Consider the following 26,993-nt stretch of genomic DNA (forward strand, 5'->3'; position numbering starts at 1 on the left):
GAAGCCAGATGGCTCCGTGCTGTGTGACGCAGGACAAGTCCCTTACCTTCTCTGTGCCTCAGCATCCTCATCTGTACTATGAGGCTAATGACAGAACTTATCGTGCAGGGCTGTTGCGAGGATTGCATGATGAATCAATAGATAATGCACTCAGAACAGAGTGGCCTGTCCATACCATTAGCTGCCTTCATCTCAACATGGTTGACTCCTCCTTGTTCACTTTCATCGTCACATTCTCTGAAAAGTCTTCCCTGACACCCTCCCTACGGTTGCCCTCCCATCGCTCCATCCCCTTCCTCTGCTTTTATTTTCTTCCCAACACTCACTGTCATCCGGATCCGTGCGATTTCTTTCTTTCTTTATGTGTCTGCTTTTTGTCTCTCCCCTCCAGAATGTCAGCTCCACAAGAGTGGGGATTTCTGTCTGCTTTGTTCATCGCTGATTCCCCAGTGTCTAGCGCAGGGCTAGCCATGTAGGATGAACTCAGTAACTATTTGCTGAAATAATTGATGAGGGTCCTACACATCGTATCTGTTTCATACAAGCTAATTCCCTTCCCCAGGTCAATGGCAGAGAAGAATCGATTCAAAACTTTCCCAAGCACCTGGTTCTGTGCTGGGCTCTGGAGATACAGCCATGGAGACCCTGCCTACGGAGCTCACAGCCCAGGGCGGGAGACACGTGGCTCAACTGATATCCACAGTGCAGGATGAGCAATGCTGAGAGGGCTGTGCGGTGGCAGGGTCGGGGTACTGCCAGTCGCCACTGCATCCACCACGTTGAAGAATCTTCTTTCATCGAGTTTTCACAACAGCCCTTACTCCTCCCATTATACAGATGGGGAAACTGAAGCAGTCTTCTTCACTCAACAGCTTTTTCCTCTCTCCCTTGTCAGGGAGCCATGACCACCCTAAGGCTTGGGCCAATCACGATTATCCTGTTCCCTTTTCCAGGCATTGGAGTTCCCAGTCTTCCTTGCAATGAGCAAGTAACACTAACCATGTAACATGTAACAGTCCTGGCCAATGAGAAGTAAGGGGAATTTTGCTAGGGAAGCTTCTAGAAAGATGTTTGCTTCCCGATGAAAAAAGAGAGATACACAAGGTACACTCTCTCGTAGCAGCCTTTCCTTTCCTTCCTGCTTTATGTAAGGCAGTGTGCAACGGCCAACCTGAGGGCATGGGTGGCAAGTCTAAGGATAAAATGCCACTGTGTGAAGGATGGCAGAAGGGAAGAGATATCACTTGGTTGCTGTACAAACCCCAGTAGGTCCATTTGTAAGATTTCATTTTATGTGAGACAATCAATATTTCTACTGCAAAAGACCTGTGGGATACCTCACTGAAATGAGTTGTTTCTGGGATGTAGGTTTCAAGTGAGAAAGTTCCCGGCCTCCTTTGTGGCTATGTGTAGTCATGTAACCATTTTCACCAATAGAATTTGAGAGGAAGTGATGTGGCCCACTTCCGGGCTGCCTGCTTTCAAGAAGCAGATGTGCTCTCCACACCATCACGCCTCTTCTGCTGGCTGGATGCAGAATGGTGGGGCCCTAGAGCAGGGATTCTTCACTTGGGGTTGGTGGACCAACATGGCTGCAGGTAGAATTCAAGGCTCTGAGAACTTGGATGGGAATGAAATTACATCTTTGTTTTCCCTAACCTCTGACACCTGGCATCTTCCATTAAGGATGGAGGAAGGGGCCAGGAACACTGGCTCCCACCTGCAATCCCAGCACTTTGGGAAGCCAAGATGGGAGGATCACTGGAGCCCAGGAGGTCAAGAGCAGCCTGGGCAACATAGTGAGACCCTGTCTCTATTTATTTTAAAATTTTTAAAATAAAATTAAAATTAAATTTTAAAAAAAGAATGGAGGGAAGAGACCTCAATAATGATAGCATCAGTGATCCTGTCCCCAGGAAAACTCACAGCTACTCTCATATCACATCACAATTTCAGTATCATAAGGTATTATTTATGCTTATCTACTTTGAAATTACAGTAGTTATGAGATCTACCCCTAGAACTTATTTATATCTTAATAAAGAAGCACATATATCCCTAGATTAAAAATGTGTTTAAATATTTTATAACTGCATTTCAATACAATTACTTTCCTCTGTAATTCTATTTATTTTATTTTATTTCATTGTATTTATTTATTTTTAAAGATGGGCTCTTGCTCTGTCACCCAGGTGGGAGTATAGTGGTACGATCACGGCTCACTGAAGCCTCAAACTCCTGGGCTCAAGTGAACCTCCCACCTCAGCCTTCCCAGTACCTGGGACTACAGGTCCATGCCACCATGCCTGCCTAATTTTTTGTACAGATGGGGGTCTCACTATGTTGCCCAGGCTTGGATTTTATGTATTTAAAAATATTCTGAGATGAGGTCCATAGGCTTTATCAGGCTGCCACATGGAACCAGGACACAAAAACAGTTAAGAATCTTTGGCCGGGCGCGGTGGCTCAAGCCTGTAATCCCAGCACTTTGGGAGGCCGAGACGGGCAGATCATGAGGTCAGAAGATCGAGACCATCCTGGCTAATACGGTGAAACCCCGTCTCTACTAAAAAATACAAAAAACTAGCCGGGCGAAGTGGCGGGTGCCTGTAGTCCCAGCTACTCGGGAGGCTGAGGCAGGAGAATGGCGTGAACCCGAGAGGAGGAGCTTGCAGTGAGCTGAGATCTGGCCACTGCACTCCAGCCTGGGTGACAGAGCAAGACTCCGTCTCAAAAAAAAAAAAAAAAAAAAAGAATCTTTGTCCTGGAGAATGATGGCACCACAAGATGGACAGAACCTCACTCCCTAGATTTCTATAGGTAGGGAAACCACTCACGAACCAGCAACATTCACATTAGCTTGTTACATGAGCAAGAAATATATTCCGATAGTGTTAAGCCATGGAAATTGTGGGCTTGTTTGTTACTGCAGCCTAGCCTGCCTACCTGACCGATACACCATGGCAGGTGGTAATTTCATTATTTGCCATTAGAGGCATCCTATGATATAAAAACCCAGAGACTCAGCCAGGGGATGCGTCTGGCCACAGGGGAAGAATGGAGAGTGGAGATTAGCATTGCTAAGGCCTCTTGATACTCACAGTTGTACCACTTGGTGCTGGGGCTCCACTCACTCCAGGTGGTGTTATAGTGCTGAGCCCAGGCCCTCACCCGTGCCCTGTAGGAAATTCCAGACTTCAGGGTTCTGGCTGGGATGCGGAGGGTGGGTTTTAGGTAGGTCACGTTATGGATTCTGGACTGGTAGAGAAAAGGGAGATGTTAGTGCACCAGCCAGGAATGAGGGGGACCAGTGCCCACCCTGGTTGCTGTCCTTAGCTGACCCCACCATGTTTAGAGCCATCAGCCTAGGTATGTGGTTGTTCATCCTGTTTAGGTCCTTGCTTGCCACCTCTGTAACTGTGACCAGGCCAAAGCAACACAGGTTAGGCTCCCCGACTCATTAGCCGTATTATGTTACTTAGGCAAGTTGTTTAACCTTTCTGAGTTTTCGTGAGATAATTCAGTATCATCTGTAAAACAAGGGTAAGAGTCCCCACTACCACTTCCTGGCTGTGTGACCTTAAGTAAGTTACATAACCTCTCTGGACCTCAATATCTTCATCTGCAAAATGAGGGTAATAAAAAAGCCTATCTCCCTCCCTCCCCCCAGGGTTGTGGTGATAAGGAAATGGGTTAACATAGGTAAGTATTTTGAATAGGGTTTGGTATACAAAAAGCACAGGGTGATCTTTCTGAAGGACTGGCAGGGTCAAGGCATCTCTCTCTGTCCTTCATGGGCTTCCTAGTGTCTCCATGGTCAAGTCCAAACTCATTGGCCTAGAATCTAATGCTCTGCCCAACCTAGCCTTCACTGAGAAGTGACCTCCAACATATGTTGTTAAGTAAACAAGGTAAGATGCAGATGCGTATGTGTTCTCTGCTTCCTTTTATGTTTTTTTTGTTTGTTTGTTTTGTTTTTTTAAAGAGAGATGGGGCCGGGCATGGTTCACCCCTGTAATCCCAGCACTTTGGGAGGCCAAAGTGGGTGGATCACTTGAGTGAGGAGTTCAAGACCAGCCTGGCCAACATGGTGAAACACTGTCTCTACTAAAAATACAAAAATTAGCTGGGTGTGGTGGCAGGCGCCTGTAATCCCAGCTACTCAGGAGGCTGAGGCAGAAGAATCGTTTGAACCCAGGAAGCGGAGATTGCAGTGAGCTGAGATCACACCACTGCACTCCAGCCTGGGTGACAGAGCGAGACTTTGTCTCAAAAAAACAAAAAGAAACAGAGAGATGGCACAAGGATCATTGCAGACAAACCTAAGATGGCCCCCAGGATCCCCACTTTGAATCATGTCTTTGTGTCATCTGGTCTTCTCGAGTGTGGGCAGGACCTGCTACTTGTTTCTAACCCATAGAATATGGTAAAGGTGATGAGATATATAGAAGATTTCATGGATGTGATTATATTACAGAAGACTGCAAGTCTCTCTGCCTTGATGGCTTTGCAAAGGGCACACAGGAAGGAATGTGGGGTTAACTACAACCAAAAGCCAGCACGAAACTGAGGCTCTCAGTTCAACAGCCTGCCAGGACCTGAAGGTCACCAATATCATATGAGCTTAGAAGTGACCCTTCCCCAGTTGAGCCTCAGATGAAACTGCAGCCCCAGCCCGCAACTTGATTATAGCCTCCCGAGATTCTAAAGCAGAGAACCTGGCTAAGCTATGTTCAGACTCCCAACCCACAGAAACTGTGAGATAATAAATGGGTGTTGTTTAAAGCTGTGCAGCTGGTGGTGCCATTATTATGCAGCAATAGAAAATTAAGACAGCGATGAATGAACATACACATTTGCTTGTATAGACGAAAGCTCTCTCTAGAGGATGCACATGCCCTCTGCCTGCCCTAACCTTGCCTCCTTTTCCCTCCTGGCAAGAGACAGATAGCAGTCGTCAGTCTCTGGGAAGAAAAACAGGAGGCTGCAGTCAGGAGAGAAACGTATTTCCATTCTAAGTCCTTTTGTACCATTTGTATTTTTATTTCATGTAACTATTACTTTTACCCTCCAAAAAAGCTTTAAAAAGTGATAAATGAACGCTGACGACGATGGCAAGTGAGCAACCTGAGTTCTCATCCTGTCACCCCTCTCCCTGCGAGATCCAGGGCTATGCACCTCCCTCTTCTCCTCCTCAGCCCCCGGCAGTTTCTTCCTGGTTCCTGACAGCTCCATTTCTACTTGTGGTTGGAAGCACATTTGGGGAAATCTGGTGCAAAGTGAGCCAAGGGGAGTTTTTCACAAGAAAGAAGCAAAGTCCCAATAGATTGCTGGAGCAATTGCAGGGAGTTCAGAGATTTTCCTATTACAGAGGAGCTGAGGGCGGGGTGTGAGTTGAGGGGAGACTAGAGAAGGGAGGGAAAATTCTCACTCCCTTTCATCTTTCTTTCTAAACAAGAGTAAACAAGAAGCAATAGCTAGATTACCGAAGAAATTGTACACCCTGGAAGGGAGCTGGGAACTGGGAAATGTTTTGTTAAGAAACAAAAGAGAAATCTGAGCTTCCAAGGAACTACTTGCGGTTTGTCTGTTTTCTTAACAAGAAGGTCAGGTGTTCAGGAGACCATCTCTGAGAGAAATGTCCATGGGAGGAAAAAGAGCACACAGGCTTGGGAGTTCAAATACTGGGCACAAATCTCAGATCTGGGCTGGATGCGGTGGCTCAAGCCTGTAATCCCAGCAGCCTGGGAGGCCGAGCCAGGGGGATCACATGAAGCCAGGAGATCCAGACCAGCCTAGACAACATGGCGAGACCCAGAGATTATCCCTTCAATGGGAATGTGAGGAAGGTGGATTCAGGGTAGGGAAACATGGGTGGCAGGAAATGACCTCCCCGCACACCGGCAGCAAAAATAGGGGGACTCAGCCACCCCCTGTGGACGGTCCCTGCCATTATTGACCTGACAGTTTCCTGTAAATCCTCTCGCTCTTTTTAAAGATGTCAATACATGTATTTAAGGAGGAACTCCACTGGCCAGGCGTGGTGCTTACACCTGTAATCCCAGCACTTTGGGAGGCTGAGGCGGGTGGATCACCTGAGGTCAGGAGTTCGAGACTAGCCTGGCCAACACGGTGAAACCCCATCTCTACTAAAAATACAAACATCAGCCGGGCATGGTGACAGCCGCCTGTAGTCCCGGCTGCTCAGGAGGCTGAGGCAGGAGAATTGCTAGAACCCAGGAGGTGGAGGTTGCAGTGAGCCGAGATGGCACCACTGCACTCCAGCCTGGGTGACAGAGCGAGACACTGTCTCAAAACAAACAAACAAACAAACCACAAAAACTCCACTACCACTACTGTGAAGGGAATGTCAGGACTAGCTGCCATGTGGACCAAGCAACAAACTGACCTTGTTTTCTTGGGAAAGTCTAAGCCTGGGGTGTGGCCTCTGCTCACTTCATTAAGAGGAATTAGTAAACGAGTCAGCTCACAGAGACTTCCTCCTTACCCGGATGGCCTCAAAAGGGAACTGACATGGGTCACTGTCTCTTGAGTCAGTATTCTTCTCTTCAATAATAGGGTTAATCAAGTGAGCTGTGGATGTGCCACCTACGATCGCTTGTGTCCCCCAAACTGGGAAACACAGGCGCAGCCCACAGCCATACCTTTACAGATGAGGAGCGGCGAGCAGAAATAACTCCCCTTCTCTCATGTGCGGGGTGAGGGGCCAGGAAGCGAAGGGACTTGCCTAGGGCAGAGCCGGGTGAGAAGCCAGGTCTCTAGCTCCTGGGATTTGCTATCTACTCCCAGGGCCTGCCGCCTAGGCTCCTGGCTCCAGGGACTGGGCCTCTGCTGGTCACCCACCCTGTTCCCCAGAGGTCACAGAAAAACGTCAAAGCATGCCCACTCACATCTGCCGGGTCGTTTTCACTCCAAATGTTGACTGCATAGGTGAGATCATTATACAGGTAATTGTCAGGGGGATACGGGTTGCTCCAGGTCAGCAGCACAGTGTCGGAGACATTGGTGTAAACCGTGAGGTTTCCTGGGGCCCTGGGTTTCACTGCAGGAGAAGCGGCATCTGTGTGAGGATCTATGCAGTGACTCCCCCATCACCCAGTCCGGCCCCAGACTGCAAACCACAGCCACCACCCAGATTTCTGGTGGACAAAACCTCTGTAGCATACTTCTGGAGCACCACAGATTCAGAGCCACGATTTAATGTTGCTAAAATTCTACATAGAATTTTAGTGTTTATTAATTACCCTTTTTTCTTTTTGAGACAGGGTCCCACTGTGTTGCCCAGGCTGGAGTGCAGTGGCACAGTCACAGCTCACTGCAGCCTCAGTTGCCCAGGGCTCAAGTGATCTGTCTGCCTCGGGCTCCAAAAGTGCTGGGATTCCAGGCATGAGCCACCGCGCCTGGTCTTTATTAACCACCTTTCTACAGTGAAGGCAAAATGTATGAGCCAAAGTAACCCAAACTTCAGCTTTTTTTTTTTTTTTTTTTTTTTTTCTTGGGACGTAATGTCGCTCTGTCACCCAGGCTGGAGTGCAGTAGCGTGATCTAGGCTCACTGCAACCTCCGCCTCCTGGGTTCAAGCCATTCTCCCACCTCAGCCTCCCCTCCCGAGTAGCTGGGATTACAGGCGCTTGCCACCATGCCAGACTAATTTTTTGTATTTTTAGTAGAGACGGGGTTTTACCATGTTGGCCAGGCTGGTCTCAAACTCCTGACCTCAGGTGATCCGCCCACCTCAGCCTCCCAAAGTGCTGGGATTATAGGCGTGAACCACCATGCCCGGTTTCAAACTTCAGCTTTTACAGCTGCATCCTTCACTCCTTTGGCCACATCTCCGTACTTTATGATGATTTACTGAGTATTTTTCTTTATTTTGATTGATCTGTTTTAAAACTTGGTCTCCTTTGAAGCAATCATATCCCTGAGACCTCGGGTTATACTATGCATCACGGGAATATAATATAATGCATTTTAATATGCATTAAAATCAATATACTAAAAATATATTTCATTTGTATTAAAACCCAAATGTAGGCTGGGTATGTAGGCTCACATCTGTAACCCCAGCACTTTAGGAGGCTGAGGCAAGAGGATCAGTTGAGGCCAGGAGTTTGCGACCAGCCAGCCTGAGCAACACAGTGAGACTCTCATCTCCACAAAAAACAAATTTTTTTAAGTTAGCTAGGTATGGTGATGCACACTTTAGTCCTAGCTACTCGGGACGCTGAGGCGGGAGGATCACTTGAGCCCAGGAATTGGAAGCTGCAGTGAGCTATGATCGTATCACTGCACTGCAGCCTGGGTGACAGAGACCCTGTCTCTAAAAAAATAGGAAACACGTAAAAATAAAAATAAAATAAAAATGTAAAAATTATCTTAAAGTTCATTCATGGGTCAGTTTAAATAACCTCCCAGCTACCAGCCCTGAGCAGACCTTTTGGAATGGCTGATGGCGCGGTGAACTGAGCCCTGCAGGGCCGTGGCCTTGAGTACTGCCTCTGCTGCTGAGAAGCTGTGTGACCCGAGGCAGGTTACTTGCTTTCTCAGAACTACAGTTCATTCAACTGCAAAATGGGGACAATAACTGTCTTCTGGAAACTGGGGCTCAGAGAGGAAACATGACTTGCCCAAGGTCACACAGCAATGACCAATGTTTTAAACTCCTGTCACCACACCCCAGCAAGCTCACGGGAGGCTCCTACAGGGACCCCAGGTACCAGGAGAAGGTCAGCCTTCCACGGTCTAGACCATCTGAAGCCGCAGCAGCTGACCAGTGGACACAGAACAGAAGGACTGTTCCCAGTTCAGTTTTCAATCAGCAGCAGGCATGCCTTCAAGCAAGCACGCCTCATCTCAATACGCCTTCCTGGGCACATAAGTTCAGGGCTGGAAACAGCTGAGCTGAAGGGGGCTTAGTGGTCTACTGTGCCCAGCTCTGTTTCAAAAATGGGAGGACTGAGGCCCAGGCAGGGGCAGGAATCCTATCAGATTTGGGAAAATACAGGTGGCTTCCTCCTGCTATTGCTGTGACCCCCCCACCTCCCCTGCCCACCACACCCTCAGCCCAGGCGGTTGTGGGAACACACCCACCCACGCCCGCCACACTCTGCCCTGCTCACCATGCTCGCTGGGCTTGAAGGAGCCCTTCCACAGCAGCTGCTGTCCAGCCCACAGGTCCAGCGTATAGTTGTCCATACTGACCACATCATACATGAGCAGGTGGCACACGCACCCCACACCGCCGTTGTTCTCGGGGACACACGTGTGGGTTCTGCAGACACAGGGGCTGGGTTAGGCTGGTCACCTGTAGGCTGGTTGGGCCCCACGGCTGTGCCTGGGACACGCCTCCAGGAACCGCATCATACTCTTCCAGCTTCCCGATCACTGATGTGAGGACAGATCTGGGGGCTTGGGAGCGGCCAGGGTGTGCTGGGGGCGGCTGACCAGGGTTGCCGCTCTTGCTGGCCACATGCACCAGGGATGCTCCTCACACCTGCCTAGCTGCTGGCTCTGGTCCTGGGACTTAGCTTGTCCCTGAAAGCCCATGAAAGGGAAGAACTGGTGGCACTAATTAACTTAGAACAACATAAGCTGTGCATCGCAAAATTTGGCCATCGTAGGGTAATTCCAGTGTTCCACCTTAACAGCCAACCCACATCTCATGGGCTAAGCCAGGGGTCTGCAAACGTTTTCTGTAAGAGGCCAGATACTTAATATTTTGGACTTCAAAAACCATACAATGTCTTGTGGTGTTTTTTTTGTTTTGTTTTGCTTTTTTTTTTTTTTTTTTTTTTTTGTTATTTGTATAAATTTAGGGGGTACAAGAGCTGTTTTTCTTTTTTTCTTTTCTGAGACAGAGTCTCGCTCTGACACCCAGACTAGAGTGCAGTGGTGCGATCTCAGCTCACTGCAACCTCCACCTCCTGGGCTCAAGCAATTCTCCTGCCTCAGCCTCCCTAGTAGCTGGGATTACAGGTGTGCATCACCACACCCAGCTAACTGTTGTATTTTTAGTAGAGACGCGGCTTCACCATGTTGGCCAGGCTGGTCTCGAACTCCTGGCCTCAAGTGATCTGCCCACCTCAGCCTCCCAAAGTGCTGGGATTACAGCTGTGAGCCACTGAGGTGCCCGGCCTTACAAATGCAATTTTGATGCCAACCCCCAGATCTGTTCTCACTGGATATGCTGCCTAGTGGTGAAGTCTGGGGTTTTGGTGGGTCCGTCACCCAAATAGTTTACACTATGCCCACTAAGTAATTTCTTTTCCCTCACCCCCTCTCCCACCCTCCCAAGTCTTCAATGTCTATTATTCCATTGTACCTGGAACAATGCCCATGTGTACACATTATTTAACTCTTACTTATAAGTGAGAACATGCAGTATTTGACTTTCCATTTCTGAATTATTTCAATTAAGATAAAGGAGTAGGCTGGGCTCAGTGGCTCATGCCTGTAATCCCAGCACTTTGGGAGGCCGAGGCAGGTGGATCACCTGAGTTCAGGAGTTCGAGACCAGCTTTGCCAACATGGTGAAAGCCAGTCTCTACTAAAAATACAAAAAATTAGCCGGGTGTGGTGGCAGGCACCAGTAATCCCAGCTACTTAGGAGGCTGAGACAGGAGAATCGCTTGAACCCAGAAGGCAGAGGTTGCAGTGAGCCGAGATTGTGCCACTGTACTCCAGCCTGGGCAACAAGAGCGAAACTCCGTCTCAAAAAAAAGATAAAGGAGGGCCATGCAGTTTCTGTTACAACTACTCAATTCTGCTGATGTAGTGCAAAAGCAGCCTGTGTGTTTCAATAAAACTTTATTTACAAAAACAAGCAGTGGGCCAGATTTGGTTCACAGGCCATAGTTTGCCAGTCCCTGGACTATGCCAGTGGACACAAAGCACAGCCCATCTACCTTAGAATAATCATGGAATACCACCTCTATCTTGCGTGCTGGTGTGCCATATATCCCCAGTCTGCCCCGTAACTGTGTGTCTTGTGTACGTGATTATGTCCTGGGCACCAGTGTAACAAAGCATCCTGTGCCACCATGGAGTAGCCCAGGGAACCACCTGACTCCTATGCCAGGTCCCCTGGTCCATCCACCATCACACTGAACTCCACTCGCAACACTATTCCTCAATCAAGGGTCTAGTTCAGTGGTTCTCAAAGTGTGGTCTGGGTCCACCAGGTCAAACTCTTTTCATCATAATACAGGGACATTATTTGCCTTTTCACACTCTCTCACTGGCATACAGTGGAATTTTCTAGAGGCTACATGACCTGTGATCGTGTCATTGATCTGATGATTTGTTGAATGGGGGTTTGCATGTTGTTGTGACTTAACATTTCTCCATTTTGGGCCAGGTACAGTGGCTCACGCCTATAATCCCAGTACTTTGGGAGGCTGAGGCAGGAGGATCACTGGAGCCCAGGAGTTTGAGACCAGCCTGGGTAACACAGTGAGACCTCCATCTTGATAAGAAAAAAATTTTTAATTGTTTTAATTTTTTAAAAATTACAAAATTTCTCCATTGTAAGTTCTAATTAGGTAAACATAGAACGATGTGTTACCTAGATCAAAGCCCTTTGGGTCCTCACTTATTTTTAAGTGTGAAAAAAGGTCCTCAGACCAAAAAGTGTGAGAACTGCTGGTCTAGTCCAATATTCCAGCCGTATCCATGTGCCACATGGACCAACACTCCCAGCACGCGCTCCGCTGTATCTTATATAACATGTCCCCGGAGATGGGACCTCCCCTCTAACACCATACCCAATAAACAGCAGCAAACCATACTCAGCATCCTGCGCTCCAGCGCACCACCTGGACCCAGCTCACTCTTGGGCCAAACCCTTTGGGCACAACCTCCCCAAACCTCCAGCTCCAGCGCAGGCTTACTCGGAGGACTGAAAAACCAGCTGGTACAACAGACGGAGCTCGGCGCTGCAATTGGTGGGACCGCCCATCTTCCACTCACAGGTAGAGATGCTCATGTAGTCGGAGACGCAGGTGGGCTCCTGCAGGACCTTCATGCTCCCTGGGGAGACACAGGAGCAGCCTAAGCGGCCAGGAACGCAACGCATAAGGGGGACTTGCACCCAAACAGGACCAAGGGGAACAGCACAAAACCACAGTGCAGGCAAAGTTGAGGGCCAGCGCCCACAGAGCTGGGGCCAGGACCAGAGCTGCTGGAGCTTCCCAGCTAGTGTCTGGATGACTGTGGAAGCCGAAGAAATACCCATGGGTGCGGGGGCCATTAGAGAAGAACGAACCAAGTGCACCTTTATCTTACACAAAGTTGACAACTTGTTCTTGGCCAAATTAAAGAGAAAATATGTAGCAGTTTAAGGAGTGCCAATCCATCACACCAAGCCTGTGCCCTCGAGCTAGGGGAAGTGCCACTTCCCCATTTGCCCACTATCTGTGCCCCTCTTAGTTCCCACCCCTTTCTGCTCTCTCTGTGCTCAGGAGGCTGATACCACAGTCTTCATCACCAGGTACCCTTGGCCTTTGGTTTCCAGTTGGGTTTGGCCAATGGGAGAGAGGAGATGGATGGGCTGGAGGAAACATTGGCGCCCTCCTAGCTTGTCAGTGGCTGCGGCAGGACTGGAATCGGCAGGATGGACGCTGAGTTTGCTAAATTACCTGAACATGAGGCCACCCAGCCCCTGACCCTCAGGTGCCTCCATGCGCCCATGCTCAGTGCTACGCCCATCTCAGCTGACAACAACTTGCATAAGGGCTGACCATGTTAAAGAGCCGTCTTAGATAGCAAATAAATACTCCAAGCTTATCTCATGTCCAGAACTAACTCCTGATTCCTGCCCCTCCCCAAAGTACCTTCTCTTCTGGCATCCTTCTGCATTTCAGAAATGACAACCACCACGTCCTTCCCAGTAGCTTGGGTCAGAAATCTTGGAGTCATCCTGGCCACTTCTCTTTCTCTCTCTCTCTCTCACCCCAATTCCAATCTGTCCTCAAATCTGCCTCCCAGAGGGATCTGGAGCCTCTCATTTCCTCCACTCCAGACCTCCCTCCAGACCTCCTGGCTTCCACCCTCGTCCTTTCTCCACACGGCATCCTGAGGGGTCCTTTGGAACATAATGGATGATGTGGATCCTCCGCTGAAACACTGCAAGGTCCTTTTTGATTCAGCCACCCTGTCACTTTGCTGACCTTCACTCCTTCCTCCTGCTGCTCACTCTCCTCCACCACATTCACTCCTGTGCTCAAGCCTCCCGCCAGGCTTAGTGAAGGGCCTCTCTGCCAAGAATGAGCCTTCCCCAGATATCCGCACGGTTCCCGCTTCCTCCAAGTCAGCTTGATGACACTTTCCCTGACTTCCCTACTTTAAACTGCAATCTCCCCACCCCACCCAGCTTCCCCAACCCCCTCTTACGCTGTTCTGTGTTTTTTTCCCATCACCGTTTCTTTTTTTTTAGACAGGATCTCACTCTCTCACCCAGGCTGGAGTGCAGTGGCACGATCACAGTACACTGCAGCCTTGACCTCCTGAGTTCAAGGGATCCTCCCACCTCAGCCTCCTGAGTAGCTGGGGCTACAGGCGTGTACCTCCACATCTGGCTAGTATTTTTATTATTTGTAGAGACAAGGTCTCCCTATGTTGCCCAGGCTGACCTTGAACTCCTGGGCTCAAGCGATCCTCCCGCCTTGGCCTCCCAAAGTGTTGGGATTACAGGTGTGAGCCACTACACCTGGCCCCCATCACTTTCTAACAATATTTAGAATTTACTGATAATCAGGGCCACCTGTCATTGGCTGTCCCCTCCCACTGCAGTGTAATCTCCATAAGGCCAGGTGATATACCGCAGGACCCTGGCCCACCATTAATAGTCAACAAATGAATGACTGAGAGGTGGTGACTTACCAGAGCTTGCCACCTGCAGCAGGACCACGCAGCTCACAGGGAACAGGAGCCCAGAGCAAAGCCACCCCATTGGGAGATGCCAAGGCACCTGCAGAGAGAGAGCAAGTAGGTTAGTGCTGACCTGTGCTTCCAGCAGAGCTCATCTTACTCAACACGCAACCCTCCCCTGCCCTGGCCATTTGTTTGTTTTTCCGAGACAGAGTCTCCCTCTGTCTCCAAGGCTGGAGTGCAGTGGTGCGATCTCAGCTCACTGCAACCTCCACCTCCCGGGTTCAAGGGATTCTCCTGCCTCAACCTCCCGAGTAGCTGGGATTACATGTGCCCACCACCACACTTGGCTAATTTTTGTATTTTTTGTAGAGACGAGGTTTCATCATGTTGGCCAGGCTGATCTCGAACTTCTGACCTCATGATCTGCCCCCCTGGGCTTCCAAAATGCTGGGATTACAGGCCTGAGCCACCACGCCCAGCCATGCCCTAGCCATTTGTGTCTCTGTGGACAACAGGTCCTCCACGTTCACCGAACTCTCTCTATAATCATGAAACAACACCCAGACCCAAAAAGTCCAGAGAGTGAGCCACACAACAACTGTCCCGGGAGATGCTTCTGGATGTGGCCTTCCTTGGAGAACCCTCTACATATGTTTCTCTGATTATTTCCTGAGGTTTAAATACCTGCTCTGTCACTGACTAGATGTGAACCTTGAGCAAGTTGTGCTTCAGTGCCTCAGTTTCCTTATCTATAAAGTGGGACTAAGAATAGCCCCATCTGATTGAGGTGTCGTGGAGATTAAATGAGCTAACACAGACAGAGCCCTCCAACAGTGACAGGAACACAGTATAACGTTACCAGTCAGCTTAGTCCATACAGGCTGCTATAACAAAAATACCTTAAAGCAGGTAATTTACAAAGAACAGAAATGTATTGCTCTATTGGGTACAATGGTGTGTATCTCTAGTCCCAGCTACTCGGGAAGGTGGGGTGGATCACTTGAGTCCAGGGGTTTGAGACCAGCCTAGGGAACATAGTGAGACCTCATGGTGAATTTTTGAAAAATTGTTTTAAAAATTTTATTATTCAGGACAGACACAGTGGCTCACACCTGTATTTCCAGCACTTTCGGGGGCCGAGGTGGGAGGATCACCTGAGGTCAGGAGTTCAAGACCAGCCTGGCCAACATGGTGAAACTCCATCTCTACTAAAAATACAAAAACTACCCGAGTATGGTGGCAGCCACCTGTAATTCCAGCTACTCTGGAGGCTGAGGCAGGAGAATCGCTTGAACTGGGGTAGGCAGAGGTTGCAGTGAGCCGAGATCACGTCATTGTACTCCAGTCTGGGCGACAAGAGTGAGACTCAGTCTCAAAATAGATAAATAATAAATAAATAAATTTTCTAATTCATAGTTCTGGAGGCTGGGAAGTCCAAGATCACGACACTAGGAGATCTGGATCTGGTGACAGCCCATTCCTTACAGACAATGCCATGCTGCTGTGTCCTCATATGACAGAAGGGGTAAACACACTTCCTTCAGGCCTTTCATAAGGGCACTAACCCCATTCATGACCAACCGCAGAGCCCTCATGACTTAATCACTTCTCCAAAGGCCCCATCTCTTAATATGACTACAATGGCAATGAAGTTTCAACATATGAATTTGGGGGAACACATTCAGACCATAGCACCAGCTATTATCATTGGAAAAAATGTTCAGAGGCCGGGTGTGATGGCTCACACCTGTAATCCCAGCACTTTGGGAGGCCAAGGAGGGAGGATGGCTTGAGCCCAGGAATTCAAGACCAGCCTGGGCAACAGAGTGAAACCTCATCTCTATAAAAATTAAACAAAATCAGCCAGGCATGGTGGTGCATGCCTGTAATCCCAGTTACTTGGGAGGTTGAGGTGGGAAGATCGTTTGAGCCTGGGATGTCAAGGCTTCAGTAAGCCAAGATTGCACCACTGCACTCCAGCAAGACCCTGTCATTGAAAAAAAAGAAAAAAAGAAAGTTTGGGAGGCCGGGGCAGGCAGATCACGAGGTCAAGAGTTCGAGACCAGCCTGGTGAACATAGTGAAGCCCTGTCTCTACTAAAAATGCAAAAATTAGCCAGGTGTGGTGGCACACACCTGTAGTCCCAGCTACTTGGGAGGCTGAGGTGGAAGAATCGCTTGAACCCAGGAGGCCAGGGTTGCAGTGAGCTGAGACCATGCCATTTGCTCCAGCCTGGGTGACAGGTGAGACTCGTCTCAAAAAAACAGGAAAGGGAAAGGAAGGGAGGGAGGGGAGGGAGGAGGGAAAGAAAAAAGAAGCAGAATCTCACGGAGTCAAGTGTGTACTTTTCCCCAGCACTCCTGGTACATAACGTCAAATCCCCTCCAAAAAGTGTGTACTAGGGCTGGGCGTGGTGGCTCACATCTGTAATCCCAGGACTTTGGGAGTTCACAACCAGCCTGGCCAACATGGTGAAACCCCGTCTCTACCAAAAATACAAAAAAATTAGCCGGGTGGTGGTGGTGCGCACCTGTAGTCCCAGCTACTCAGGAGGCTGAGATAGGAGAATCGCTTGAGCCTGGGAGGCAGAGGTTGTGGTGAGCCAAGATCGCACCACTGCACTCTAGGCTGGGCAACACAGTGAGACCCTGTCGCAAATGGGGGAAAAAAAAAAGCATGCACTGGATTATATTCCCTGCAACGTTTCAAGCGCCCATCCTTCACTTCCCGCTTGGGTCTGTCTCCTGGGGTCTTGTTCAAAAAAGCAGCTCCCAGGCTTTGTTCCGCTAGTGAGTACTTCTTTGCCATTAAAAGCATTTCTCTTTTGGCGCTCTGGCTGTTTCTGTGACACAGGACTGGTTCCAAGGCTAACCTCACAGGCTTGCAGCAAACAGGAACTGAGGCGTTGCCTCTGAAGTACTGTGTGCCGTGTCTGGGGCACCATAAGGACTTAAGGCCACCTCAGGAGCCCTAGGCCCCTGCTGGATGCTCTCCCAGTGACTTGGCCACACTTCAGGGCCCTCCCCAGCAGGGCTCCACCTCCCTCTCCACCTGGGCCCAGCGCCCATGTATCCCACGCCTGCCACCTACACTTCTTAAACACACCAAACTCAGTCCCACCTCCACGCCTTTCCTTTCTCTGTCCCCTCTACCTGGAGGGAACTTCCCTTCTTTCCTTTCTTTTTTTTTTTTTTTGAGATGGAGTCTTACTGTGTCACTCAAGCTGGAGTGTAGTGGCACAAATCTCAACCCCCTGCAACATTTGTCTCCTGGGCTCAAGCAATCCTCCCACCTCAGCCTCCTGAGTAGCTGGGCCCACAGATGTGCGCCACGAGGCCCGGCTAAGTGTTTCTATTTTTGGTAGAGATGGGGTCTCATTATGTTGCCCAGGCTGGTCTCGAACTCCTGAGTTCAAGCGATCTGCCCGCCTTGGTCTCCCAAAGCACTGGGATTACAGGCGTGAGCCGCCACGCCCGGCTCTTCCTCCCTCACTCGTGCTTTTCCTCTCTTCCCCTAATTTATGATGGCGCAAAATCCATGTGTGTTCAGTAGAAGCAGTACTTGGAGCACCCATACAACCATTCTGTTTTTCACTCTCAGTATTCCATAAACTGCACAAGCTATTCGACACTTTATAACAAAACAGACTTTGTGTTAGATGACTTTGCCCAACTGTAGGCTAATGTAAGTGATCCGAGCTAGGTTAAGCTATGATGTTCAGTAAGTTAGGAGTATGAAGTGCATTTCTGACTTAATAATATTTTCAACTTACGATGAGTTTATGGGGACATAACCCTATCATTAAGAAACATCTGTGTATGAGACACATACACACACTCACGTATCTCCGTAATGAATAAATTACCCCAATACCTCAGTGTGCATGTCAGAAAAACAAGGACATTCTCTGCATAACCACAATACAACCATTGAAACCAGGAAATTTACAGTGATGCATCACCGCTATCTCATCCACTGCCCCCATTTACGTTTTGCTAATTGCCTCAATAATGCCCTTTAGACATCCAGGATCCAATCCAAGATCGTTCATCACATTTGATTATCATGCCTTCCTGGTGACCAGGTCTTGGCTTCTCAATACTATTCTGTACTGAAAGGAACCAGAGCTCCTTAGAGAAATGGCTGATTCCAGGAGAAGGAAAAGTACCAGATAGGCTTGGAATTCTTGTGCCAGACAGTAAGGAAGTACTCAGCAGCTAGCTTGACCTGGACAAAATGGGCACAATTTGAGCATCAAAATGAATATTTTGGTACCCACTTGTAACCCTTGGAGTTAAAGTCCAGGAGTCTGTATTGACGCAAATAAATAAATGGAGGAGGCCAGGTGCAGTGGTGTGTGCCTGTAATGCCAGCTTCTTGGGAGGCTGAGGCAGGAGGATGGCTTGAGCCTGGGAGTTGGAGGCTGCAGAGAGCTATGATCACACCACCGCACTCCAGCCTGGGCAACACAGCCAGACTTCATCTCTAATAAATAGGGAAGAAGGGAAAGCTCTATTTTACTATGACAGCCTCAAAGTAACTCCCTGCAAAACTTGTATATTAACTAATGAGTGAAAATACGTATCAATGAACATTACAATACAGAAACCTGGCAGACACCACCTTCACCAGGTGATCTAAATTAACCATCAGCAATGGGACAAATTCCCGTCATCATCTCCCTGAAACAATGCCTGAGAAGAGCACAGCATTTCTTTTCCTGGGTTCCTGCCAAGGATGCATAAATCATCTGGAAACGTCAGACAAATGTCCGCCGAGGGTCAGTCTATACAAGAACTGGCCGCTACTCCTCACGAAGTGCCGGGGGTGCAAAGGACAAGCCAATGTGGGACAACTGTCCCTTTTTAAATTGTCTGTCATCCTGACAGCCAGGGTCTGTCCCTTTCACCACTGAGTCCCCAGTACCTACAACGGCGCCTGGCACATAGCACGTGTTCAGTAACTGTTTGTTGATTAAATTCATTTTGGACATGACATGGGGCCCCTAACCAGCTCAGCATGAGGCTGCAAAGCTCTCTCTAGGGGGAGGCTCCGTATCTGCTCAAAGCCCGAACTCGTCTTCCTTGCTGAGAGTTACAAAAGCAAAGTCTCAAGTAAAGGAGGGGTAGAAATGGGGTGGTGGGTTCCCGACACTGATTTCCTCTGCAAGTCCCAGTAACTTTTACTCTCACAGCTACACAGATGCCCACATTATCCTGTGGCAGAGATGGCAAAGGTGTCACTTTAGCCTCAATTTCGAATAAAGAGAAACAGAGAGGCCAAGACGCGTGTCCAAGGTCACACAGTAGAAGACTTTCAGGGTAAAGTCCTCCAAAGGGAAACAGGGAAGTCGACAACCCAGTCAGGATTGACTGAAACATCCCAGCATGGTGTCAGGACTGATACTCTGTTGTGGAAGGCACACCCACACTTACTCATGCCCAAGTGCACACACACAGGCCGCAGCTAGCTTCTCAGGGATGCGTGGGTGCTACATTTCAGGAGAAATCACAGATGCGGTGGGAGAAGAGGCTTCCATGCACATCAGAGGCAAAAAGAACAAAGATGCAGGTGAGTAAAAGAATTAAAAAGATAAGTGCCACGTTATCGCGGTCAAGTAGGTGGCAAGAGGAGATGACAAGCTCCCGTTCTAAATCAAGAGATTTCTGAAGTGCTGGAGCTGGGAGGGGTCTCAGGGGTCACCTGCCGAGCTCAACTGCCAACCTGGACAAGGATGTCCTGCGAACACCCCACCTCTGACATGTCACCAGGCAGTTTCAGCCCATACCCTGCCACAGATGGAACATTCTCTCTTAGGTCTCAGTTAAACAGAGGCTGGAAGCAGCCTCCTTATGTTGAGTCAAGGCTTTGTGTAAACAAAATCCCTGCTTGCCCAGCACTTACCTTGTATTTGACGCTTTGCTAGGTGCTTTAGAAGTATTACCTCACCGAATCCACACAAGAATGCTGAAAGGTAGGCTGTTAGCCCAACTGTCTAGCTAAGGAAACCGAGGCCAGAGAGGTGAAATAACCCATCCACCAGGACCCACAGCTGGTAAAAGCTCAGAGCTAGAATCAGAACCCACATTTGTTTGCTTCTGAGCCCACCGTGGATTCCAGTATACCAGTTCCTTCAACCTCATCTCCTAAAACTGCAGGCTGAACCCCATAAGATGAAATGAAATGAGCCGGGCAGAGCTGGCCATCCTGCTTGTCAATTTCAAACAACAGTTCCGCAAGTGTAGGATAAGAAAATCTGACGGAGCAGCAGAAAAGTCCTGGGGATTTTATCATCTGCAAAATCTCCAAACGCCAATGGTGAAGCAGCAATTCAAAAAAAAAAAAATGAGTCACCTGAGGTCGTATTAACAGAGGTATATCCATTTATAGAATGTTACATCTCACAACAGCAGGATACACATTCTCCTCAAGTTCATGTGGAATAATCACCAAGACAAGACTACATTCTGGGACATAAAACAACCTTAAGAGATTTAAGACATTAGAAATCATACAAAGTATGCTCTTAGGCCACAGTGGATTCAATTAGAAGTCACTAGCAGGAAGAAAGCCAGAAAATTTCCAAGTATTTGGAGATTTCTGAATAACATATGGATCAAAGAAGAAATCACAAGAGAAATTAAAAATATTTTTAACTAAATAAAAATGAAAATCACAAAGAAATCACAAGAGAAATTAAAAATATTTTTAACTAAATAAAAATGAAAATATAGCCTATAAAAATCTGTGCGATGTAGCAAAGTAAGTGCTTAGAGGGAAATTTATATTATTGAATGTATATCTTAGAAAGTTCTAAAATCAATAATCTATTTCCATCTAGCGTACGAGAAACAGAAAAGCAATATATGTCTAAAACAAGCAAAAAAAATACAAAATTAGAGCATACATCGATGAAATTAAAAATAGAAAATTAATTGAGGAAATCAATGAAATCAAAAATTGGTTCTTTGAAAAGATCAATGAAATTGATAAATCCCTACACCTAGGCAAATCAAAAAAATAAGAGAGAAGGCACAAATGAATAATAATGTGATATGGTCTGGCTCTGTGTCTCCACTCAAATCTCATCTTGAATTATAATATAAATTGTAATCCCCACATGTTGGGGGACGGACCTCATGGGAGGTGATTAGATTATGGGGGCAGTTCTCCCACGCTGTTTTTGTGATAGTGAGTGAGTTCTCATGAGATCTGATGGTTTTATAAAGGGCTTTCCCCCACTTTTCTTGTCTCTTCTTCCTGCCGTCAAATGAAAAAGGATGTCTTTGCTTCCCTTTCCACCATGATTACAAGTTTCCTGAAGCCTCCCCAGCCTTTCAGAACTGTGAGTCAAACCTCTTTCCTTTATAAATTACCCAGTCTTGAGCATGTCTTTAGAGCAGCGTGAGAATGAACTAATACTATTGTAAATTAAAGAAAGGTTATTAGAGGTGGCACATGCCTGTAGCCCCAGCTACTGGGAAGGCTGAGGCAGGAGGATCACTTGAGCCCAGGAGGGTAAGGCTGCCGTGGGCTGTGTTCATGCCACTGCACTCCAGCCTGGGAAACAGAGAAAGACCCTGTCTCAAAAAATAAAAAATAAGATTTCTAAATTTAAAAAAATGGCACCACACAATGATTCAGGAGTTAATTCTCCAAGATGTAAATAACAATCCTTAATGTGTACGCAACTAACAACAGAGGGTCAAAATATGTAAGGCAAACACTGAGAGCAGCAAGGAGAAATAGAGAAATCTGCGATTAGTCTGAATAATAATATTATTGGATAATATTGGAAGCTGGAGACTTCAACACCTCTCTTGGTAATCGACAGATCCAGCAGGCAGAAATCAGTAAGGACATAGTTGAAGTGAACAGTGCTGCCAATGAACCGGCTCTAACTGCAGTGTGCAGCCACAGCTTGACATCCCTTTGGAAGGAATACTGCTGTCATGTACGACAACAACCAACACAGAGAGGGCCTAAGAATCCCAGGAGGCCTAGAAAGTCTTTACCTAAAAAGCTCTGCCCTCCTATACTGCACAGCCTCACCATTCACTTAACACACACACAGAGTTTACCACATGCCAAGTTTCCTTTTACACCTTTTACATGTATGAATGCATTTAATACTCTATGAAATAGGTCCTATTTCTTTCTCCATTTTCGGATGAGGAAACCAAGGCACAGAAAGGTGGAGTGATTTGTCTGAGGTTGCACAGCTGTGACAGTCATGGGTCTTAAATCCAGCACTCGGCCTCCAAAGCTTTGGTTCTTAACCACTATCTGTCTAGAAGTCAGAGTCCCTAGTGTTTTGGGGGTCACTGACCTATCTGAGCACCTAATGCAAACCCCAAACCCTGTTTCTGGCAATGTGCACACACTTGATTCTGCATTCCATTTCAAGGGTTCACAGAATCCCCAAAGCCCAAGTGAGTTCACAGAATCCCCAAAGCCCAAAGCCTCAGGTCAAAGGCCTGTCCTCTAAGCAGTGGGCAGCTTTTGAGGCTCTTTGAGCAGGGGAGTGGCAAAGTTTTGAGAAGTCTGGGGGGATGTGGGCAGTTAGCAGTTGCTGCGGATGAGGCTCACCCTGCCTCTTCTCCACATCACAGCCAGAGCCATTTTAAAATCAGAAATGAGGCCAGGGCCAGCTCACACATCCAACACCCCCTGGCTCCTAAAGGGCTTCTTCACAGGGGCCACAGATCCCCAAGGGGTTCACAGCTCATCAGAGAAGCATCTCTGACTTAGAATAAAATCCAAGCCCTAGAGTGAAAAAAGCCAGTTGCCAGAGTACACACCCCCTGACTCCATTTATGTAAGACTTGAAATCACAGAACTATGGAAATGGAAAACACATCAGTGGTTGCCAGGGGCTAAGGGGGTGGGTTAGGAAGGGAGTTGGATGTGGCTATAAAAGGAGAACAGGAGCCATCCTTGTGATGATAGAACTGTGCTGGATCCTGGCTGCATACACAAACCTATGCCGGGATCCTGGCTGCATACACAAACCTAGGCCGGGATCCTGGCTGCATACACAAACCTATGCCGGGATCCTGGCTGCATACACAAACCTATACCGTGATAAAATTGTGTAGCACTAAACCACACATGTGTATGCAAATACAAAAATTAGTACAAGTAAATCGGGAAATCCGAACAAGGTCGATTGTATCAGCTGTGATACTGTATTACAGCTGTCAACATCCCAGCTGTGATACTGTATTACAGATTTCCACAATCTTGCCCTTGGGGGGAACAGCATAGAAGCGGGGGTCTCTTTACGATTTATTTTTCTTTTTCTTTTTGAGATGGAGTCTCACTCTGTCGCCCAGGCTGGGGTGCAGTGGCGCGATCTTGGCTCACGGCAACCTCCGCCTCCCAGGCTCAAGTGATTCTCCTGCCTCAGCCTCCCCAGTAGCTGGGACTACAGGTGCGCCACCATGCCTGGCTAATTTTTGTATTTTTAGTAGAGATGGGATTTCATCACATTGGCCAGGCTGGTATCAGACTCCTGACCTCAAGTGATCCGCCCGCCTCGGCCTCCCAAAGTGCTATGATTACAGGTGTAAGCCACCACGCCTGACCTCTCTATGATTTCTTCCAACTGTGTATAAATCTTTAGTTATCTGAAAATAAAAAGTTTAATTTAAGAAAATGAAGAAAAGAGCCAAGCCCCCTGACAAACTAGTTTCTGCTTACCCCCCTAACATTTCCCTCCTATCCCCTCTCCCTCTTCTGCAATCCTCCATTGGCCTCTGAGCCCTGGGATGCACTCCCAGCTCTCCCCTCTCCAAGTGTTTGTACCAGAAACACTTCAAAAGCCTTCTCTGAACCACCTCATCTAATGCCGGCCCTCCCTGTGACTTCTTATCACAACACCCTGTTTATTTCTGTCATAGTACTTATCACTATCTCTAATCAGATTAGTGAGGTTACATGTGTGAATGTTTATTTTATTTCAAGATGCAGATAGCAAAGATAGATAGCTTTGACTGCAAAAATGTTTTCAACATCCCCAGATTTCTTTTTTTTTTTTTTTTTGAGACGGAGTTTCACTCTGTTCCCCAGGCTGGAGTGCAGTGGTGTGATATTGGCTCACTGCAACCTCTGCCTCCCAGGTTCAAGCAATTCTTGTGCCTCAGCCTCTTGAGTAGGTGGGATTACAGGTGTGTGCCACCACACCCAGCTAATTTTTTGTATTTTTAGTATAAACAGGGTTTCCCCATGTTGGCTGCGCTAGTCTTGAACTCCCGACCTCAAGTGATTGACCTGCCTTGGCCTCCCAAAGTGCTGGGATTACAGGCGTGAGCCACTGTGTCTGGCTTAGATCAAAATATGCCATAAGAAAAAGACAGACGGCAAGTGTGTTAGTCCATTTTTGCATTGCGATAAAGAAATATCTGAGACTGAGTAATTTACAATTACAAAGAAAAGAGGTTTAATTGGCTTATGGCTCTGCAGGCTGTACAGGAAGCATAGCACACATATCTACTTGGCTTCTGGGGAGGGCTCAGGGAGCTTTTATTCACGGGGAAGGCAAAAGGGGGGCAGGCATACATGCTGTGCTCGCTGCTTTATCCCCAGTGCCTAAAACAGTGCCTGACATAGGTATAGTATGTGTTCAATAAACATATATTAAATGAATGAATGGTTAAAATTCAGCAATAATAGGCTGGGCACGGTGGCTCACACCTGTAATCCCAGCACTTTGGGAGGCTGAGGCAGGTGGATCACCTGAGGTGAGGAGTTCACCAACATGGCGAAATCCCGTCTCTACAAAAATACAAAAATTAGCCGGGCATGATGGTGGGTGCCTGTAATCCCAGCTACTCGGGAGGCTGAAGAAGGAGAATCACTTGAACCCGGGAGGCAGAGGTTGCAGTGAGTCGAGATCATACCATTGCACTTCAGCCTGGGCACTTCACCTCTGTCTCAAAAAAAAAAAAAAAAAAAAATTCAGCAATAATAAATCCAATCTTTTTTTTTTTTTTTTTAGATGGAGTCTCACTCTGTCATCAGTCTGGAGTGCAGTGGTGCAATATTAGCTCACTGCAACCTCCGCCTCCTGGGTTCAAGCGATTGTCCTGCCTCAGCTCCCCTGAGTAGCTGGGACTACAGACAGGAGCACACCACCACGCCCAGCTAATTTTTGTATTTTTAGTAGAGACGAGGTTTCACCATGTTGGCCAGGATGGTCTTGATCTTTTACTTCGTGATCTGCCCGCCTCAGCCTCCCAAAGTGCTGTGATTACAGGCGTGAGCCACCGCGCCTGGCCTCAATAATCATTTTTAAACATGAACCAGGTCCCAAGCTTTTGTCCATAGTAACTGTATAAGAAGTGCTTATTTTGTGCCTGACACTGTTCTAAGTACTTACAATATATTAATCAATTTGGTTCTCCCAAAGACCCTATGAGGTAGGTGCCATTAACATTCCCATTTTACAGATGAGAAGACTGAGGCACAAAAAGGCTAGAGCACTTGCTGGTGGTCGCAGAGCCATAACCCAGGCATTGTCACTCCAGAATTCATGTGTTTAAGGACTGTGCTTGCTGACCCTTGAAATGCAGTCCCCAAAACCCTGGAACTTTGTCCGGGGAGCCCCATTGGCCTGAGACCCATTGGCCTGAGCCCCAGAGAGAGCAAGCGACAAGGCCAAGGTCACAGAGTTTTTTTTTTTTTTTTTTTTTGAGACGGAGTCTGGCTCTGTCGCCCAGGCTGGAGTACAGTGGCCGGATCTTAGCTCACTGCAAGCTCCGCCTCCCGGGTTTACGACATTCTCCTGCCTCAGCCTCCTGAGTAGCTGGGACTACAGGCGCCCGCCACCTGGCCCGGCTAGTTTTTTGTATTTTTTAGTAGAGACGGGGTTTCACCGTGTTAGCCAAGATGGTCTCGATCTCCTGACCTTGTGATCCGCCCGTCTCAGCCTCCCAAAGTGCTGGGACTACAGGCTTGAGCCACCGCGCCCGGCCCTTGGTCACAGTTAGGAAGTAGCAAAGTCGGTGAAGGCCCCAGCCAGGAAGTGAGCAGAAGCAGGGGCCTGGGAAAACACGCCCGCCAGCAGGAGAACACACTTAACTCGCATTTTTAAAAAACTCGGGGGAGATTAAGTGATTAAGCCTTGAAATGTCAGAAGCCAGCAGCAGCCTGGAAGCAACCCAGCAGGGCTCTTTCCAAACCCATGGCGGGTGGAGGGGGGGACGGGCAGAGGAATGGGGGCGCGCAGGGGGTGGTACAGGCCTTCTGCTCTTCTTCCCTCTGGGCAGAAAACCTGGCTTGGAGGAGGGGCTGGTTCTGCATACAATATGCAAGCAGCTCTGTGACAGGTGGCATGTGGAGAGGAATCCAGGGACAGCAGGGGTTTCAGGTGGGGGCTGGGGGCTCTGGAGCCGCTGACCCCTGAAACTCCACGATAGAAACTGGCCTGAAACCTCACCTCCTGTGGCGCAATCAGTTAGTCATGCTACTTATAAGAAACCAGCTCAGAGCTTCCTCTGGCTTCTGGGACGGCTGGGCTGGGCTGGGCTGGGCTGGCAGGAAGCTAGGCATGCACGTCTTCCTGGGACAGCAACCTTCCCAGAACTGAGGTTTCCAGAACCAGCAGCCACGTCAGTGGCCCCACGGGGATGGTAAGGCAGGCCAGGCCAGGGTTCCAGAATGGCCTGGGCTCTGCCTGGTTTGCTGCATCCCCAGCCCAGCCAGTGGGAGGGAGGGGAGGCAACAGACTGGCTCTGTAGCCACCAGGAACACAGATCAGCACCCTCCAAAAACAGCATCCACCAGCCTGCTGTGGTTCACCCGTCCTCACCCACTAGCTCAAATACCTCATTTATTCTCCTCCTCTTTTTTTGTTTTAGAGACAGGGTCTCGCTCTGTGGCTAGAATACAGTAGCACCATCAAGGCTCACTGCAGCCTTGAACTCCTGGGCTCAAGGGATCCTCCCGTCTTAGCCTCCCAAGAAGCTGGGACTACAGGCACATGCCACCATGTTCGAATAATTTTTAAATTTTTGTAGAGATGGGATCTCTTTCTATGGCCCAGGCTGGAGTGCTGTGGCACAATCACAGCTCACTGCAGCCTCAAACTCCTGGCCTCAAGC

General features: G+C 48.2%; 1 protein-coding gene across 5 annotated transcripts in view; it reads right to left on the reverse strand.

The window, feature by feature from the left end:
• IL4R (interleukin 4 receptor) overlaps positions 1-26,993 on the reverse strand; it is a 50,664-nt gene that overhangs the window by 9,261 nt on the left and 14,410 nt on the right. For 2 of the 5 annotated variants that reach the window (XM_021931844.2, XM_021931845.2), the window contains exons 2-7: positions 13,900-13,987; positions 11,910-12,048; positions 9,141-9,292; positions 6,912-7,063; positions 4,853-4,933; positions 3,102-3,258 (exon numbers count right to left, since the gene is read on the reverse strand). In XM_021931844.2, coding sequence (XP_021787536.2) covers positions 3,102-3,258; positions 4,853-4,933; positions 6,912-7,063; positions 9,141-9,292; positions 11,910-12,048; positions 13,900-13,969 — 751 coding nt within the window. In that variant the 5' untranslated portion in view covers positions 13,970-13,987. Of the gene's footprint in view, positions 1-3,101; positions 3,259-4,852; positions 4,934-6,911; positions 7,064-9,140; positions 9,293-11,909; positions 12,070-13,899; positions 13,988-26,993 lie in introns of all 5 variants that reach the window. The other 3 variants (XM_021931843.2, XM_017953262.3, XM_021931847.2) reach the window with 3 other exon arrangements.

This window comes from Papio anubis, chromosome 18, assembly GCF_008728515.1.
Source record: "Papio anubis isolate 15944 chromosome 18, Panubis1.0, whole genome shotgun sequence".
NCBI classification, from domain to species: Eukaryota; Metazoa; Chordata; class Mammalia; order Primates; family Cercopithecidae; genus Papio; species Papio anubis.